At 47.7% G+C, this 19,488-nt stretch overlaps 1 protein-coding gene across 1 annotated transcript in view; it reads right to left on the bottom strand.

Annotated features, from left to right (window-relative positions):
* Window positions 1–19,488, bottom strand: part of DNAH8 (dynein axonemal heavy chain 8) — a 581,193-nt gene that overhangs the window by 547,994 nt on the left and 13,711 nt on the right. The window contains exons 4-6 of the mRNA XM_054024546.1: window positions 15,996–16,130; window positions 11,933–12,017; window positions 11,257–11,405 (exon numbers count right to left, since the gene is read on the bottom strand). Coding sequence (XP_053880521.1) covers window positions 11,257–11,405; window positions 11,933–12,017; window positions 15,996–16,130 — 369 coding nt within the window. The remainder of the gene's footprint in view (window positions 1–11,256; window positions 11,406–11,932; window positions 12,018–15,995; window positions 16,131–19,488) is intronic.

Below are 19,488 nucleotides of genomic sequence, written 5' to 3' on the forward strand. Positions count from 1 at the left end.
TTCTCCACTATCTCTAGAGATAAGAGCAACTGCACCTCCTGAATAAGGAGTTGCTCGTGAGAAAGGTCCCTGAAGAGGGACGGGGAAGGAGGGTGGAAGGGTGGGAGGGCACAGACTTGGTTGGAGTATCCCCTCTCTACCATGTGGAGATGATATGGGACCATGCACTGTAGAAGGGGGATAGTCAGGACAAGAAGGTAAGGCAAGGTGGATCCAGCCTTTGGTGTGGTACACCGTCCTTGACCGTGCCTTCAAAAGGCTGGCTAAAGGGTTGACGTGGCCTTCTCCTGCTGGTCCTGTTTCTCCTTCTGGACCCGTCCTGGCGGTTCTAGTGACTGAACCGCTGAGGAGGCTGCGGACAGAAGTGTCTCTGCTGAGTTGATGGTGTATAGAGGCCCAGGACCTGAGGGTGGCTCTAGAGTCCTTTAGGCTGTTTAGCCTCTTGTTCATTTTCTTCGAAAAAAGAGTCTCACGCTAAAAGGCAGGTCTTGTATAGTCTGCTGGACCTCATTGGGGAGACCAGAAACCTGGAGCCATGAACCCTTTCTCATGGCTACTCCTGTGGCCATAACCCTGGTGGCAGCATCTGCCCCGTCAAGTGCCACCTGCAGGGACACCCTGGAGATCAGTCTCCCCTTCTCGACCAAAGCCAAAAATTCAGCACAGAAGTCCGAGGGGAGCAACTCCATGAATTTAGCCATCACCAATCAGGTATTATAGGATGGCCTGCTGATTAGATATTCGGAGTTCTAGTCCCCCCGTTGAGTACAGCTTTCGCCCAAATAGGGCTAGTTTTTTAGCATCCCTATTCTTGGGCGAAGGGCCCTGAAAGCCTTGCCTCTTCCACTGGTTAGCAGCGTCCACCACCATAGAGTCAGACTGGGGGTGGGAATATAAGTGTTCATAACTCCTGGCGGGCACAAAGTACCGGTGTTCATTACGCTTGGCAGTGGGTGGCAGCAAGGCTGTGGTCTGCCACAAGGTCTTAGTCATGTCCGTAATTGTCTTTATAAACGGTAAGGCAATATGAGAAGGGCCAGAGGGGGCCAGAATGTCAACCATAGGGTGTGCATCATCTACCACTTCCTCTGCCTTAATGCCCAGACCCTGGGTGATCTGGCGCAGCAACTGCTGCAACACCCTGGAGTCTTCCAGAGCTGGGGCTACGGAAGTGCCCGCCAGCGCCTCATCTGGTGAAGTAGAGGAGGAGGCCACTACAGGAGGTGGTTGCTCTCTACCATCCCCCCAAGGGATCTCGTGGCCCCAGGGGGCTTGGGCCCGGTCCCAGTGCCGTGAAGGGCGCGGGTATTGGTGCTAATGTCGGGTCCTATGCCGGTGATGGTGTAGGCGCCTGGTGTAGCATCTGCACTGGGGTCTTCAGCGACACTGTCGCAGCCCACGTCAATGATGATGTCGGTGCTGTCGTTGGTGCCAAAGGTGCAGCCGGTACCGTAGCAGCAGTCTGAGCCACTAACGCCTCCAGTGCCAAAGGCATTGTCAAGGGCAGTATCACGGTTGGTGCCGATGTCGGTGACAGTGCTGCGGCTGACAGCATTGATGCCTGAGGTAATGGCTCAGTCACTGGTCGTGGCGGAACAAACATTGCGGATGCCACTGATGCAGCTCCCGAGCAGGATCCTTGGCTCCAACCTTGGCCTTGATAGAAAGCCCACGGAATCCAAAAGAACCACTGAGCTGGGTTCTGTCATCGTGAGGGCCACTGCATCGGGTGGGACCCCCTATTGTGCCTTGAGCTGGATCTTCTGCTCCTGCTATAGTCAGAGTGGTACAAATCCGACTCCAACGCTGATGTTTCAGAATAGGAGGACCAGGGCATCGCTGCACCTCTCGATATAGAGTGTCGGGAGCCTGGGGACTGACTGTGCTCCCTGGATGGAGGTGCTGGTGTCGGGGGGTGCCAAGGTGATGGGGATTGGTGTGAAATCGTCGCCGGCTTTCCCTTTGACTGAACAGGGAGCCAGGATGGAGCCTGTGGTGCCAGCACATCCTCCTGCCTCAGGGATGAGAATGACTCCATGAATCTCAGCAGGTCCTGCGCCACCTCAAAAGCCTCCAGGGTGGATGGGAGCAGCAGGTGCTCCGAGCGGTTCAGCAAGTGTGACGGGCCTGGACTCGACTGCTTCTGGGCAGGAGTCGATGTAGCCCCACTCTGAGCCTTGGAGCCGTGGCCCGACTGAGGTGCAACTGATGGATGGTCCCTGGATTTTGCCGAGGGTCATCGGCCTCTTTCCGTCCTCTTCTTCTGTGCCAGCGATTGGACCACTGTCAAAGCCTGGAGTGCCCCCGAGAAGCTCCGTGACGGTGCCGAGTCTCCTTGGCAGTGTCTTTCTTTGACGCCGGATCTCTCAAAGGTGGTGCTAGAGTGCTCCGCACCGAAGATGTACTGGGAGTGGGATCCCCGGCGCCTGGACCTGATTGAGGTCTTAGAGCTGCCTCCCTGAGGAGGATTTTAAGCCACTGCTCCCTCTCTTTAAGAGAGCTTGGTCAGAATTCCCAATAGATCTTGCAGCGGTCTTTTTGGTGACCCTCGACCAGACACCGTAAACAGGAGTTGTGGGGGTCACTTTTAGGCATGCGCTTTGCGCAGTCCTGGCAAGTCTTGAACCCAGGGGATTGTGGCATGCCCTGGTGACAAATAAGGGGGGAGAAAAATGGGGGGAACCCCCCGTAACCTAAACTTATAAGTGAACTAATTACGCTATACTAACCAACTAGAACTATCTACAGCGAAAACCAAAAGTACTGCTAAGCCACTTGCCGGAGCAAGAGCCAGGGGAAATTCTAGCTACCATCACTGGTGGTAAGAAGGAATTGAGGGAGTGGCAGGTCGGCAGGCCCCTTTACTGGGCACCATGAAGGTGTGACTCTAGAGGGCGCCCAGGCCAACCCCATGGATGCTGCTAGGGGAAAAATCTTCCAGCTACTGTGCACATGTGCACTCACAAACCTGATTGGAATTGACATGAACAAGCACTTGAAGAAGAACCATTTCTTCTTCAAGGAGTGTCCCTATGCGTACTCCACATTAGGTGACTACCAAGCAGTTCACTCTAAGGTGTGTGTGGTGGGAGGTGCTTCAGAGTTGAGTCTAGTACCAAAGAAAGTACAGCCGAGCTGAACAGTATATCAGAAGCAAAGTCATGAGTTATTGAGTAGTGTTCAGCGAATGTATGTATAGATGCCCTTACATATTTCAATAATGGGCATGTTTTTGAGGAATGCTGTAGAGGTGGAAATGGACCTCGTAGAGTAAATACATATGTTCAAAGGTACTTTAATATTAAAAGACCAAGAATTAATGCAGATGGATATCCTCTTGGAAAGAGTTTGATTAGAGACTGCAGACACTTTTAATCTACCTGCAAGCAAGACAAATAATTTGGAGGTCTTTCTATCCAGATAGGCGCTCAGGGCTCTTCTGATGTCAAGGGGGTACAACTGTGCTTCTTGATTATCTAGGAGAGGCTTAGGGTGGAAGAACAGCAGGTGAATGGGTTGGTTAATATGGAACTGGAAGAAATTTTAGGTATAAACATTTTGGATGGGATTGCAGTGTGACCTTGTCCTTAAAAAATACTGTGAAAGGGGAGCACGCCATAAGGGCCCCTACTTAGCCATCACTTGGAGATCAGGAATGCCATTTTCATTGATAAATGGAGTAGTGAGTAGGTAGCCATCTGTTCAAATGGTGGTCTTGTGAGGCATTTAGGTACCAGATTAAGGTTCCAAACAGCAGTAGGGTGCTTGACTGGCAGATCAAGGTTCCTCAGGGAATTTGGAAATCTCTCTGCCATTGGGTGGGCAAAAATGGAATAACCCTCTATTGGAGAATAGAAAGCCCTGATGGCTGCCAGATGGACTCTGATGGAGTTCAGTGAGAGGCCAGAACTTTTTAGTGTTAGGATATAGTCCAGTTTATCTGGCAGTAATGAGGTCATCGGTGGAATATATCTGACGTCACACCAAAAGAGAAATCTTGTCCATTTTTGAGAGTATGTGCAGCGAATAGACACTTTCCACCTGTGTAATAGTACTTTTTGGAAACCCGGAGTGTTGGATCCAGGAAGCCCTTCTCACAACTAACAATGTAGCAATCAAACAGGCAGTAGTATCAGTGGCATCAAGGGAGGCTTGTAGAGATGTTCTGGCAAGTAGTTGTCCCTCCACAATGACTGTCTGGAATTGTTCCCTATGTTCTGCCAGTAGGTGGTCAACAAAATAGTTCAGTTTGGTGTAATTTACATTATTGTATTTTGCCATTAGTGCCTGGTAATTGGAGATTCTAAATTATAAGGAGGTTGACGAATAAGATTTCCTCCCAAGTAGGTCTAGATGGTGGTTTTAGTATGGTGTTGCATTCCATGTTCGTTAACTGTGTTAACTACCAAGGAATTCGGGGAGGATGAGAAAATAAAAATTCTGAGTCGTTTGCAGGAACATAATACTTCTTATCTGCTTTCTTGCATGTAGGTGGGATAGTAGCTGGAGCATGCCAGATGATCTTCACTGGGTCCAGAATGGCATCATTGACAGGCAAAGCTAACTATGCAGGCAGATGCGGGTGAATGAAGGATATTAAGCAGCTTATGATGAGGTTCTTTAACCTCCTTGAGAGGGATCTGCAAGATGTCTCTAATTCTCTTGTCCAGATCCTAGAATTGCTTAAAATTATTTGCCAAGGATGGAGGAGGAGGCATCTGGAGATGAAGAGGAGATGTTGACCATAGGAAAGACCTCTTCATCGACTCAAGCTTCCTTCACCTCAAAAAAATTCTTCTTGATGATCAGGTCTCCTAGAGGGAGTAGGCAATGCAGGTTGCCTCTCTTTATGACGGGTGGTACATGATGCCCTGGAAAACTGTTGGTGATAGGCCGCCCAAGGGTTCCACTATGTCCATGGAGGTGGTGCATAAGGGACAGTAGGAAGCAATCATGGGTCCTCATACCAGCAAGATGGTGGTTGTAATATTGTGCCACAAGTAGCTATAGACTCATCAGAGACTTCTGGAAAGGGGCCTCTATAGGAGTGAAGGGGAGAACCCTGAACTGATATTTGGGACACTGACGCAAGGTCTTCATCAGAATCCTTGACTGCAAACTCACTCTAGAATAGTGCAGCATCTGGAGAAATTTCAGGTGAAACCGTCAGTATCAGGCACATTTCAGGCATTCTCAATGTCCTTGATATGGAAAGTACGTTGGCACCAAGCAGCAAGGAATCGGAAGAGAAAGTTACTCACTTTGCAGTAACTGAAGTTCTTCGAGATGTGTGTCCCTGTGGGTGCTCCACTCCAGGTGATGGTGCATCCCGGCGCTATTGATTGGAAATCTTCGGTAGAGTGCCTGGTCAGGATGTACGCGCTCTGCTGCTATCTCACGGCATCGTTAGGGTCTGCCTGAGCATGTCCCGCACCCCCCTCAGTTCCTTCTCTACCGTAGAGTTGCCTGATTAGTACTCCAAAATAGAAGGGAGGAGGGTGGGTAGTAACTTTCTCTTCTTCTTCGAGTGCTGTCCCTGTGGGTGCTCCACTCCAGGTGAATGTGAAGCAGTACCCACTATGGTTGGTGGGATTTTGGAGTTGCGTAAGGGATAACGGTAGACAGTACCATATGCCCGACTATGGAGTCTGCCATGGTATCCCATGTGATAGCATAATGTTTGGCAAACGTGTGGTCAGATGTCCACGTGGCCACCTTGCATATGTCTGTAATAGGTAGGTTGTGGAGGAAGGCAATGGATGTTGACATTGCTCTAGTAGAATGAGTTCTAACACTCTCTGGTGGTTGAACATTCTGGGTCTAATAGCAGGATCTGATGCAGTCTGAGATCCACTTGGAGAGTCTTTGCTTAGAGATAGCCTCACCCTTTGATCTTTCAGTAGTAGAAACGAATAGCCTATGGGATTTACGAAATGGTTTAGTTCTGTCAAGATAGAATGCAAGAGCCCGTTGGACGTCGAGGGTATGTAACGCCACTTCCTGTGGAGTTGTGTGAGGCTTGGGATGGAATACAGGTAAGTGTATTGGCTGGTTAAGGTGGAAGGGAGACACCACCTTGTGGAGGAATTTGGGGTGGGATCGCATAGTAACCTTGTCTTTAGAGAAAATGATGTAGGGAGGGTAGGCCATCAGGGCGTTTATTTCACCAACCCTTCTTCTTGACGTTATGGCAACCAAGAAAGCTACTCTTGTGGACATGTGGAGCAGGAATGAGGTGGGGGGCTTGAAAGCAGGTTTCATAAGAGCGCGGAGGACTAGGTTGAGACTCCAGGAGGCTACTGGTGAATGAATCTCAGGGTAGAGATTTTGCAGGCCCATGAGGAAAGTGAATAACCGTCCAGAGTGTCATGGAAGGTGGTAAGGGCTGCGAGGTGTACCCTGATAGAACTGAGCAAAAGCCCATCCTGTTTCAGTTTGAAAAGATAATCTAAGATGTCAGGGAGGGTTGCAGTCTGGGGTGTCAGGCATCTGTTGAAGCACGAGATGGAGAAGCATTTCCACTTTTGCAGGTAAGTCTTACGAGTGGAGTCCCTTCTAATGTGCAGGAGGACATATTGGACCTGTTCTGAGCAGGCTAATTCGTGGGATTGAAACCATGAAGGAACCACTTGTTCTTTATGGTGGCAAGAAAGTGAAGGCAAGCATACCTGACGGCTCTGAGTTCTAGAAGATTGATGTGCAGACACATCTCTGAGAGGGACCAGCTGCATCCAGCACAAGAGAATTGGGTTGTAGGTGGGAAAATAAGAAATCGACGCCCTTCGCGAGCACGTAGTATTTACGTTCAGCTTTCTTGCATGTTGGTGGGATGGAAGCAGGGGTCTGCCAGAGAGTATCAGCTGGGTCTAGGAGGGCTTCATTTATGGGTAGTGAGATCTTTGAGGGTGCAGAGGGTTCGAGGATTTTGAGGACTCTATGTTGTGTCTCCTGAACTTCCTCCAAAGGGATGTCCTGGCTGAGTACCAGTCTCTTGAAAAGTTCCTGGAACTGCTTAAAGTCGTCCATGTTTTGTGGAACTGGAGGCATGAGGGCATCCTCTGAGGCTGATGGCGAGGTAGGAGCCAGTAAATCCGGGAAGAGTTCAGAGCCCACTTCTACAAGAGGATGTTCAGGAGCTCTAGATGTTGATGAAGCTGGGGATATAGGCGTAGAATGAGCTTGCGGTCTGGTAGAAGAGGCACAAGGAGGAGCGGTGGCAGGAGCTGACCACGGGTACCACTGAGGCCAGGGCACTGGGTAGGAAAAGTTGGGTCCCAGCCACTAGGGGACAAAGTAGGGAAACTGAGGCTGATTCTTATGATGCGCCATGTCTTGGGGTGTGTATTGCTCCGGTGGAGGGGGAGACTCAGGCGGGGAGAACTCTGCCTGCTGCTGTATGTCGTTCTCACTATCTGTGAAAGTAGCCAGGTCAGGTGGTGAGAATTGCTGTTCAGTGAGTGTTCTGTGTTTAGGAGCGGAGAGTCAGGCTCAGGAGCCATAGAGATAGCCTGCTGATGCAGGAATTGTTGCTACTCCCTAGGCTGGTGTGCTGCAGAGCATGAAGTGTGAGCAGCAGCCCGGAGTGATTTTTGTTTCACTTTTGTAGGAGCCTTGAGACGTTTGTGAAAGCCCTGCAGAGAATCTGCTCCGGGGGTGGCAGGCAGGCTTGGTGCCGACATTCTTGTCGGCACCGGGGTGGAACGCGCTGCCAGCACAGGGTCCATCATCAGTGCTGGCGGAACCAGTGCCGAGGACAGCTTCCCGCTGGGGAAGTCGGGTCCCTGCTTTTGCACCCCGCATGAGTTGTTGCTGAGGTGCTGGGGAGATAAGAGTTGCCTGCTCTCGGCGCTGTCAGCACCAAGGGTAAAGACCTTGTGGGAGATCCTTTATCCTTTTGAGTGTCTCTGAGAGGAGACATTTAGGGCTTCCTGCCTCTTTGTGTGAGAGGGTGAAGCCACGCTCCTGATTGGTTCTGACTTGGCAGGGGAGTGTGAGGGAGAGGGTTTACTGCTTCTCCATAGGCAGCTGTAGAGCTTTCTCCATGAGGAACATTTTTAGCTTCAAGTCTCTGTCAGGCGGGCTCTAGTTTTTAAGTTGGTACAGTGGAGACACTTCGCAGGTCCCTCAGCTTTGAGGTCCGAAGCTGGGTGTAAAGAGCTGTCCATCAGGAGCAGACAAAGTTTTATCTACCTGTTTTTTCTGGCTCTGGATTTCAGCAAAAGACAGAAGTTACACTTCTGTACAATGTGCGATTCCCCAAGGCAACAGATACAGCGGGAGTTCCTGTTGTTTACTGGGATTGGCACGACAGACAACATTTGAAACCAGGAGAACCGGGCATAACCTCCCAGTAGGCAAGAACTATCTTATCTACTAATATCTATCTAAATATCTATGAGAAAATTTTATTTATTTTTAACTATACAGCTAAAGCTACTACTACTTACTAATTACGCTAATACTAAGAACTACAACTAATAGAGTAATAAATGAGAACAAAGTTGAGAAAATCTCAACAGGAACAATTGCCAAAGCTCCGTCTCAGGCTGAGACAGTTGAGAAGGAACTGAGGGCGGTTCGCCCACACAATGCTATATAGCAACGGCATGGGGCATGTGGTTGACTAGCATGCACTTACAGGCCAAATGGACACTGCTATGAGAAATCTCCAATCAAAGGTGCAGGGGGCACTAACACACCTAGACTGGCGCACCCATAGGGAAACAACTTGCAGAACTTTAGTTAAAAAAAGTTGAGAATATTTATAAAATAAAAACACAATGAGAATACTTACTAATGTTACTAAACTTTCTCTCCAACAAAATAGGGTAGTCAAGAAGCCATTATCTAGTGATTCAACATATCTGAAACACTTAATTTAAAGGTTGTAGATTATATTCATGCAATTTCTCTGTCATTCAGAAGATTTGGGAAATGCTACAATACGTGCTGAAGATATTCTCAAAGATGGTGTCTTAAACGATATAATAAACAACATTTATTTCGTGCCATTGACTAGTTTTGAACATTTCATCTGTACCCTGACACTAACCTGTCTGAACTATGACTACTTTTATCACTGTAATTTTTTAAGCAGTTTCAAGCTACCAATTTTTAGAACTTCCCATAAATTTCCTTTTCCCTTCATGAACTCAAAATATGGAATTCCCCCCAAAAATACTAGTCCAAAACTGAGATTACTAACAGTGTTAAGATTCTGTATTTTATATGCCACCAGTGCTTTATTCCTTTTGATATCTGGGAATCTAAACTTACTAACGGTATAAATATTATCACTTTACGAACAAAATTATTACTATTTATTACTCATGTAACTTCATGTGTGTATACTAGTACACTACAACAGAGCAATGACAGATTTCCTATCCTAAGAATTTGAAATCACGATAGATAGATAGATAGATAGATAGATAGATAGATAGATAGATAGATAGATAGATAGGGTATACCTGATTCTCATTTACAGTAAGACTCCTTAATACTGCCAGAGCAGTATAAACGGGCCTTGATGTAAATGAAAATCAGATTTCAGAGTAGCAGCCGTGTTAGTCTGTATCCGCAAAAAGAACAGGAGTACTTGTGGCACCTTAGAGACTAACAAATTTATTATGCTCTAATAAATTTGTTAGTCTCTAAGGTGCCACAAGTACTCCTGTTCTTTTTATGAAAATCAGAGCCATATATCACTAAAATCACTGTAAAACAGAAACAGGCATTCTACTTGAATTACTAAAGGCAAGATTGTGTTTGGTACCTTCATAATTGTGTAAAGCATGCAATGGGCTACACAAACTGTTGAGCCCTCAAGCTCAGAGATTTCAGTGATCCCACTAACATTGCTAATAGCTTAAACCTCTTCAAGAAAAGCAGAGGGGGCAAGGAGATGGTTAGCACAGGGGGAAGAACAATGCTGCCCCACCTTTAAGGATGTTTCATTTGCTGTACTCACCTGAATTCTGAAAGACATACAGTAACTCCTCACTTAAAATCATCCTGGTTAACACTGTTTCATTGTTACGTTGCTGATCAGTTAGAGAACATGCACGTTTAAAGTTGTGCAATGCTCCCTTATAATGTTGTTTGGCAGCCACCTGCTTTGTCCACTGCTTGCAGGAAGAGCAGCCCGTTGCAGTTAGCTGGTGGGGACTTGGAACCAGGGTGGACTGGCAGCCCCCCTATCAGCCCCCCATTCACCTAAGTTCCCTGTGTGACAGCTGCCCAGCAGGCTATTAATTGCCAGCAGTTCAGCTGTCCCTCCCTGTACTGCCATGTGTGCTACAGCCCTCTGCCTTGGAGCTGCTCTCTGGAGCCTCCTGCTTGCTGTGTAAGGGAGGCGAGGAGGGGGGCTAATGTCAGGGTGTCCTCCTCCCCCCAGCTCCTGCACCCCGCTTACCCCATTTCCATAGTGCAGGGGGGACACGACAGGGCTCAGGATGGAGGGAGTTTGCTGGCAGGAGCTGCTGTCTCAACTTGCTGATCTATTTAAAAAGGCAGTGTACTTAGAGTGCGGTCAGCGTACTTAAAGGGGCAATGTGCATCTCTCTTTCTCACACACAAGGTGTGTGTCTCTGTCTGCCATGCTGTCTCCCCTCCCTCCATTCGTGCTGTCTTGTAGAGTGTGAGGTTACTTTAACAACAATGTGTTAACCCTAGAGGACTCAGCCAATTGCTAGTTCATCATTTAGTAGTAAGCATTCCCTGGGAAATATCCTACCCTCTGACTTCACCACCTTAATCGAGCTTCACAATCATCATCACTGTGTATCTGTATTAAATTATTTGTTTTAAAACTTATACTCTGTGTGCGTGTGTGTGTGTGTGTATATATATATAATGCAGTCTTTTGTCTGGTGAAAAACATTTCCCTGGAATCTAACCCCCGCATTTACATTAATTCTTATGGGGAAATTGGATTCGCTTAACATCGTTTCACTTAAAGTCACATTTTTCAGGAACATAACTACAACATTAAGCAAGGAGTTACTGTAGTACATTCCTGAGGCACAATGCCACTTGAAGCTTCATTTGGAGCTATGTAACTGTGCAACGCCCCACAACATCAGGATGGTACAAAGAGGTATGTGCTTCAGTTTAGCACTCAGGAAAACTGATATGAAAGACTAAAATTATAATGTGGCAATAATATGAACCTTTGCAAAACATTAGCGATTTCTTAACTTTTTAATTTTTATTTTGAGTAAAACTAATATAAGCAGCAGGAAAAAATGAGAATACCTCATGTATACTTTTTGCATTTAGAGGGATGTCATTCCTATAACGAACAAAAAATAAACAGAGTCCTTTGAACTTCTCTGGTGCAGTGTCTAAATATAATCTCATAATTTTAGTTCCTTTTACAACTCCTGGAATTGTTCGACCACATTCTGAAAATAAATTTAAGCACATTATTACTTTTAAATATATGTGTATTATAAAATGTTTAAAACTACTACAGTGAAATAAAATAGTTGCAACTCAGTATTTTATTTATTTTTTCCCTTTTGTGCATGTCAGGCACAACCCAGATAGTTTCCTTAATAGTGCTTGTGTATGTAAACATGATTGGTTAAGAGGAACTGTGAAATTACATCATTAAATAGTTTTTTCTATGGCGAAAACTAATGATGTTCATGAATGATTTATGAAGCTATTAGTAACCAAATACAAATTTCAATCCTCTGCAAATATATCACAATCCTCATTGTCAAAAACAATTGAACTGTTTTGACTGATCATTTCCAAAACAATTCAGACTGAGGCAGATACACAATGTTAACCATTTGGGCTGAAATGTTCAAGTTTGGCAAAGTTATAAACTGAAAATAGGGTTTTATAATGGACTACCTTAACAACAGGCAGTGTGCAATAAGCCCCACCTATAACAATACTGTTAAAAATGAATAGCATGTACCTACTCCTGGTGCTTCTCCTTCTTGATATAAGAATTTCAAAGTTCGACTTCCGTCTTTGGCAAAAAAATTATCAAATGCCTGTAACTGTTAAATCAAAAAGTAAGTTACTGTAAATCAAATGCTGTCAAATTACTACATTTTTATTTTTCTTAAAAGAACATATCATAGTGTTTAATTGGAGATCTGTTCAAAGTTTTGGTGATATAATAAATAATTTATACAACACTGGCAGGGAGATGAACTAGGTAACATAATAGGTGTTTTCAGTCTCTAAACTTCAATTGCTGGTATTTTCACAGGAATTATGCCATAGTATCATCTTCAAGTACTAATTTGTTTTACTTATTGAGTGACTTGCAAAGCACTAATCACTACAGCAACTAGTCAATAATACATACGAATAGTAGACAAGAAGGAGAAAAAATGGTTACCTACCTTTCCTAACAGTTATTCTTTGAGATGAGTTGCTCATGTCCATTCCATTCTAGGTGTGCACGTGCCCATGTGTGCGACCATCGGAGATTTTTGCCTTAGCGGTACCCGTAGGGCCAGCTGTGGTGCCCTCTGCAGTGCCATGCTCATATCACAGTATATCAGGCACCGCTGGCCCTACGCCCTCTCTTTTTCTTCTTGCTGACAACTCTGATGGAAGGGCAGGAGGGCGAGCAACGGAATGGACATGAGCAACACATCTTGAAGAACAACAGTTATGAAAGGTGGGTAACCATTTTTTCTTCGAGTGCTTGCTCATTTCGATTCCATTCTAGGTGACTCACAAGCAGAATCAACGGAGGTGGGCTCGAAGTTCACAGTATTGCAGCTTGCAGCACTGGTCTGACAAAGCCAGCATCGTCTTGAGCCTGCTGGGTCAGCGTGTAGTGTGTAGTGTGACATGAATGTATGGACGGACAACCAAGTTGTGGCCCAACAGATCTCTTGGATCAGCACTAGTGCCAGGAAGGCTGCTGATGACACCTGTGCCCTAGTTGCATGAGTCTTAACGATCGCCGGCGGGAGCACCTTTGTCAGCTCATAGCAGTAGTGGATGCAGGCCATGATCCAAGACGAGATTCTCTGGGCTGACGCTGAACAACCTTTCATCCTGTCAGTGATGGCAACGAACAACTGTGTTGACTTACAGAATGGCTTTGTTCTATCAATGTAGAAGGCCAGCACCCATCTGATGTCCAGGGTATGCAGCCTGCGCTCCTCATCTGTTGCATGAGGCTTTGGAACTCGGAGACGACCTTTGGCAGAAAGGCCAGGTGTGGACACAGCTGGATCTTGTCCTTATAGAAGACAGTATAGGGTGTCTCTGATGTGAGCGCCCTGATCTCGGATACCCTACAGGCCAAAGTTATAGCGACCAAGAAGGAGACCTTCCAGGAGAGAAGCAGGAGGAAGCAGGAAGCCAAGGGTTCAAAGGGGGGACCCATGAGCCTCGATAGCACAAGATTCAGGTCCCAAAGGGGGACCAGGTCCTGGACACGCAAGTAAAGGCACTCCAAACCTTTCAGGAAGCACGCCATCATGGGATGGGCGAAGACCAACCAGCCTTGAAACAGGGGGTGGAACATCAAAATGGCTGTCTGGTGTACCTTGATCAAAGATAGTGCCAGATCGTGGTGCTTAAGGGGCAGTAAATAGTCCAAGATGTCCTGCAGTGGGGCTTCTTCCGCACAAAAGTATCGGTCCGAGGCCCAACACATGAACTGCTTCCACTTTGCCATAGATGCATGCAGCCCTGGTGGATAGTTCCTGCTGCCCATCAGGACCTGTTAGAGATCAGTAGAGCACTCCCATTCGTCCATATTCAGCCACACAGCAGCCAAGCCGTCAAGTGCAGCAAAGCCAGGTTCAGCTTCTCTACCTCCTGAACAAGGAGTTGCTCGTAAGAAGGGTCCCTGAAAAGGGATGGGAAAATGTGGGGGTGGGGGCGGGAAGAAGGGGCGGCTAAGAACTTCAGGATATAGCCCGAGCTACTATGTCCAGGACCCAGTGGTCCAATGTAACCCGTGACCAAGCCAAGCAGAATGGAGAGAGGCAGTTGAGGAAAAGGTGGGTGGGATCCGGTCGACTGACTAGGGCATCGCTCTCAGGCACACCCTCAAAATGTTCACTTCTGGCCCCCTAGGTGTTTGGCAGCCCTAGGCTGGGCTGGCAAGTGGGAGGAAGAAGGGCAACAATGACCAAAACTAGTATCCCTTCTTCTTGTAGATTCCTGACGAGGTTGCTAGGTTCTTGGTGGCGGTGGTGGTGGCCCGAAGGGCTTTCTGTCTGACTGCGGTGAGTGCATGCCCAACGAGTGAAGAGTAGCCCTACTGTCCTTCAACCTGTGCAGCCTGGTGTCTGTCTGATCTGAGAACAGACTAAGTCCATCAAAAGGGAGATCCTGGATTGAGACCTGCATCTCCTGGGAGAGGCCCACCATCTGGAGCCAGAAGCTGCGTCGCATAACCACCACCGTTGCGACCACCCTTGCCGCTGAGTCCACCGTGTCCCATACCATCTGCAGTACCTTCCTCCACCAGAGTGCCAAACCCTTGGGCCAAACCCTGAGGGAGGAATTCCTGGAACTTTTTGAGACCGTCCCAGAGATTAAAATTGTACTGACCCAGCAGGGCCTTATGGTTCGCCGCCCAAAATTGCAGGTTTGCAGTTGAATAAATTTTTCTCCAAAATAAATTGAGTTTCTTAGCCTCTTTGTTTTTGGGCGTTGAGGAGGTGGGGACCTACTTGTCTTTTTTGTTGGCCACAGATTCAACCAGCAAGCCCGGGGGCGGGTGGGTATAAAGGTATTCAAAACCTTTGGCCGGCACAAAGTACTTTTTCTCAGCCCGTTTCGAGGTGAGCGGGATGGAGGAGGGGGTCTGCCAAAGGCCGTGGTTATCTTGAGGATCCTCTCATGTACAGGCAGGGTGATCTGGGCGGGTGTAAAGGCTAAGAGGACGTTAAAGAGGATGTCTTCCTGCTCTGCCATCTCCTGTACCTCAAGCCCCAAGTTCTTGACCACGCACCAGAGAAGGGTTTGATGTTCCATAAAGTCATCCAGCAGGTTAGCTCTGGAAGGTCCCGCAACTGCCTCGTCTGGGGGTGACAAGGAAGACTGGGCCGCCGGTGGGGGTGCTAGAGTCTCGACCATCGTTGGAGAAAGAGGTTTGTGGTCAGCACAGGTTCCTCCACCCCGACCTCAGAACAGGCTTCCGGTATTGGGCCCAGTGCTGGTGGGGCCACCGCCCAATGCTCCACTGTGAACACCGAGGAGTGCTGAGAAGGAGGCATTGTCACAACTGGTACACCCCACATGCTCCTATAAGGCCACTGCACTGGTCACTGGCCGTGTTGCCATTGCGGTGCCACAGCTGTGGGAGAGGGCTCTGGTGCCCAATCACACCAATAAGACATTGGCGATGGGCTAAACTGGCCCTCCATACCAGAGGAAACACCTTCTGGTGACCAAGGAGGAGCTGTCGATGCCTGTGTTTGTTTACTGGTCGTGGCTACCGGTGACTGTTTCCCGGGCGTAACTGATCGGTAACTGTAGCGTGTAGTGGTACCAGTGCGACCGGGACTGGGGAGACCAGTACTGGGATGGGGAATGTTCCCACTGTGCCGGTGATTGGGACTGATGCCTAGAGGATGACCGTTGAGAGAGTGAGCGGTGCCAGGAATAGTAAGGGGAGCGTCAACCCCATGCCGGAGAGTAGTGCCAAGGGGATCTGGTGAACTATGTACAATGGCCTTAAGGCGCAAAATTCAGAATGGTAGAAACCACTAGCTCTTGCTAAGCAAGAAAGGCACTCCAACTGACCACCCTTGGTGGTAAAAGGAACTGAGAGGGCCTGGGGCCAGCGGCACTTGATATACCACGGTATGAGCACGGCACTCCAGAGGGTGCCACAGGCAAAACTCTCCAACGGCTGCACACATGGGCACGTGCACACCTAGAATGGAATCGACATGAGCAAGCACTCAAAGAAGAAAAAAAGTTACTTATGAATTAGGTAACAATATATAACTACATTAACAATAACAAACAAAAAATGTTTAAATCAGACTTACTGAAGGGCCATCCAAGATCATATCTTCCACAGTTGTTGTATCTAAACCAAGTTTGTCCCCTAGGACTTCAAATATGTATCTATATGAAGCACCAATTTTCATTTTTCGACCTTCCCTTGCATCTCTATATCGTGCCTAAAACATAAAAAAAGTTTAAAAGAACTAAAAACTGCAAAGTGTTTGCAAAATTATTTGTTAACCTAACCCATAACTTGAAACTAATATTATAGTTTGCTGTTTATGTGAAACTCCTCGAATTACTCTTTAAAAATAAACTATATTTTCATAGGTTAAAAGACGGGGAGGTTACTCAGCTTGTGTAGTAACTGGAGTCAGTGGTGCCGGAATGGGGGGGCAGAGGGCCATGGCCCTCCCACTTTTTAAAAGTGTATAGGCTTGGCCCATCCACTTTTTGGCAGGGATCCGCCCCTCCTCTTCCCCAAGGCCTCCCCATGACCCGGAGCTGGACCAGGTTGCCCAGGGAGCTGGACCAGGGAGCCCGTGTAGCTGGGAGTCGCCATGCCACAGACCCTCCACCTGCCTGGGTTGGGGGGGGTTGAGAGCAGCCCCTGACCCATGTCCCTGCCCCCGAGACGCCCCGCCCAGGACAGGAGGGTCCGCGGCTCCCACAGCTGCCCACGCGCCCCATGTGGCTCTTACCTGGACCCGGCTCCGGCTGGAGGGCTGCAGCCCAGCCATGGTAAGAGTCTTGCAGGCAGCTGTGGGGAGCCACAGACCCTCTTGCCCTGGGTGGGAGGCTGTGGGGTGGGGACACAGACAGTGCTGCTTTTGACCCATCCACCCCAGGCAGGTGGAGGGTCCACAGCTCCCGGCCCACTCTGGCTTCTGGCATGGCCAGGGGCGGGGCCTTGGGGGAAGAGGAGGGGTGGGGGGCCCTGGCTCTGCCTCCCCACCCACTTTGGGGCAGGCTCTGCCACCCTTGACTGGAGTTCTCCAAGATGTGTGTCCCTCTGGGTGCTCCACTTCAGGTGACTCCTGAGAAGTATCTCCCAGGATGGAAGGAGCTTAGATGCAGAGTCTAATACTGCACACAGAACTGCATTGCCAGCTGCAGCATCTAAGCAAAAGACATGACCCAAAGCATAGTGCTTGGAGAAAGTATGTACTGAAGTCCAGGTTGCAGCTCTGTGCCCAAACCCTGTCCCCATCCCTCCCACAACCCAGTGGAACTATCAGCTGGAGCCCACCACATGGTAGGAGCCACCGGCCGGGGCACCCCCAGCCCTGCCCCTCCCTGGATGCACTGCAATAGCAAGTGAAAGGAACAGAGGGAGCCCAGCCCTGCCTCCTGAGGCAGTGATTTACATTTCTCCCAGCTGCTCCCGATGCCTGAACCAGACGCTCTACCCCTGGACCACAGCCCAGCAGGGGCACGTGATTCAATTTATCTGTGGGGAAAGAGTAAAATCTGTGGGGGATATTAATTCTGCACTTGCACAGTGGTGCAGAATTCCCACAGGAGTATCCTGTGGAGGCCAGCATCAGTACCAACGCACAGATCTGTCCAGAAAGTGTCAGTGCTGTTGACACTGAATGCTTTGAATAAGTACATCCATAGTCAGGCTCAGGTGGTACTGACGTTGCAGTGTGGGATACCAGTGTTGGTACCAAAGGTATAGAAAAGTCTGCTAGTTCAGAGTTTTTTCAAGAGGAATGTCTACTAAAAAAGACATGACCACCTGATGCCAGCAAAGTCTTTGGTACTGAATTCAACTTAGTGGAAGAGTGACTTTTATAGAAGCCTTGGACAGTCTCATAGTATCAGAACCACCTGGAGTCTCAATAGCACTCCCACTAGGACCTGAGGTCTTCAGAACATTCTTTTCAGTTGGTGACCAAGATTTCTTAATAGCAGACCTACCACTCCTGCTCCTTTTGTCAGTACCCAGTCTTACTGTACAGCGCTCTTGGTACCACTGTATCCCTCAATGTTTTTGGTGACTGAGACCCAGAGACAGATGGGGTACCTGAAGCTGTATTCCTCAAGGCTCTCGGTGACCAGGACCCACACACAAAACAAGGCACTAAGTATGCTCAGAGGCCAGTCCACAGGGGGGTTCTGAGAACCTGAATTGGAGACTAGACTTAGGGTTTGCTCCACCATTAACATATTTAAATGTTATGGTCCCAGTTTTTACAAGATCTTCTCTTGACGGAGGAAATCTTGCACTTGGTTGGTATATGGGTGTCTCCCAAACAACAAAGGCACTGAGAGTGTCCACCATTAACCAGGATAGCTTTCCAGCAGGAAAGACAGTGCTTAAAACCTGGGGATCCCAGCATAACCCAGAAGCATCAAAGTCCAGAACTCTTCAGACAGGAAAACAAACAAACCCGCAAACTAAATACTATGACTAAACTGAGCTAAGAAAACAACTAAGGAAACTACGTTTAGCTAACTAACTGCCTATGTCTAAATGAAGTTGATATGCTCGACTTCCCAACTCAGGCCAAAGGCAGTTGAGACGGAATTAAGGGTAGTTCACCCATGCAGCTCTTGGTACAGGGCCTGAGGATCTGTAGAATGCATGCATGGGCCCAAATGGGAACCACAGAAAATCAAAGGCACACTGGGATGCATGCATGCCTGAAGTGGAGCACCTACAGTGCCATAACTTGCAAAACAAAATAAAAATAACCACTGAAATACACAAGTCAACTTTGAGGGAATGTCAAGGATGAGCAAACACAATATATCTGTATACAGGATCCAAGAAGGGATCAAAACCAAACCAACAAAAAAAAAATTATGTCCTCTTTAAGAAGGCCTCCAAACGAACCCCAGCTTGCAGAGTTCCTAGTTTTCTTATTGTTGCGAGAGGTAGGCTGGCTTTCTCCCTTTTCTTTAGGCATCATGTTAGTGAAGGAGAACTTAACCAAGTTCATAAGGCCTTTACCTCAGAGCAACCAAACTTAGGGCTTATCTACACAGTGGGTTAATGCGCTGTACAGGGGGTGTGATTTCTAAAGTTCACTAGCATGTTCCATATTTATTAATTCTTGTAGATCCTGCTGGTGTGCACTCAAGGTTCCCTAGTGCACTTTAACATACTATTGTTTCAAACAGTACTACATTAAAGGGTACCAGCAGGATCTAATCAGACCAATTAATGCACAACATGTTAGTGTGCTTTGGAAATCACACTCCTGTAAAGCACATTACCCCATTGTGTAAACAAGTCCTCAATCAGAAAATAAGTCTCTAGAGGCCTAGGCCAAGCTAGTGTCCTGGTGCCTGAGTGAGCCTACAACCTGTAGCCACCACCATTGCTTCTTGTCCCCCCTTCCTTACTCAGCTTCCTTTTCCTTTTTATATAGCCCAGCTCCAAGAGCAGGCAGGGTGCTCCTTGACTGCACCCAGGCTGATAGGTCTGTAAGAGCCAAACTGTCCCTGCAATTATATATCTGTATACATTATTTGTGAATGTTTTTTGCACTTTTTATTCATTACTTTAAAATTAAAAAAAGAAAA

The sequence above is a fragment of the Malaclemys terrapin genome, chromosome 3 (genome assembly GCF_027887155.1).
Source record: "Malaclemys terrapin pileata isolate rMalTer1 chromosome 3, rMalTer1.hap1, whole genome shotgun sequence".
Taxonomy (NCBI): Eukaryota; Metazoa; Chordata; order Testudines; family Emydidae; genus Malaclemys; species Malaclemys terrapin.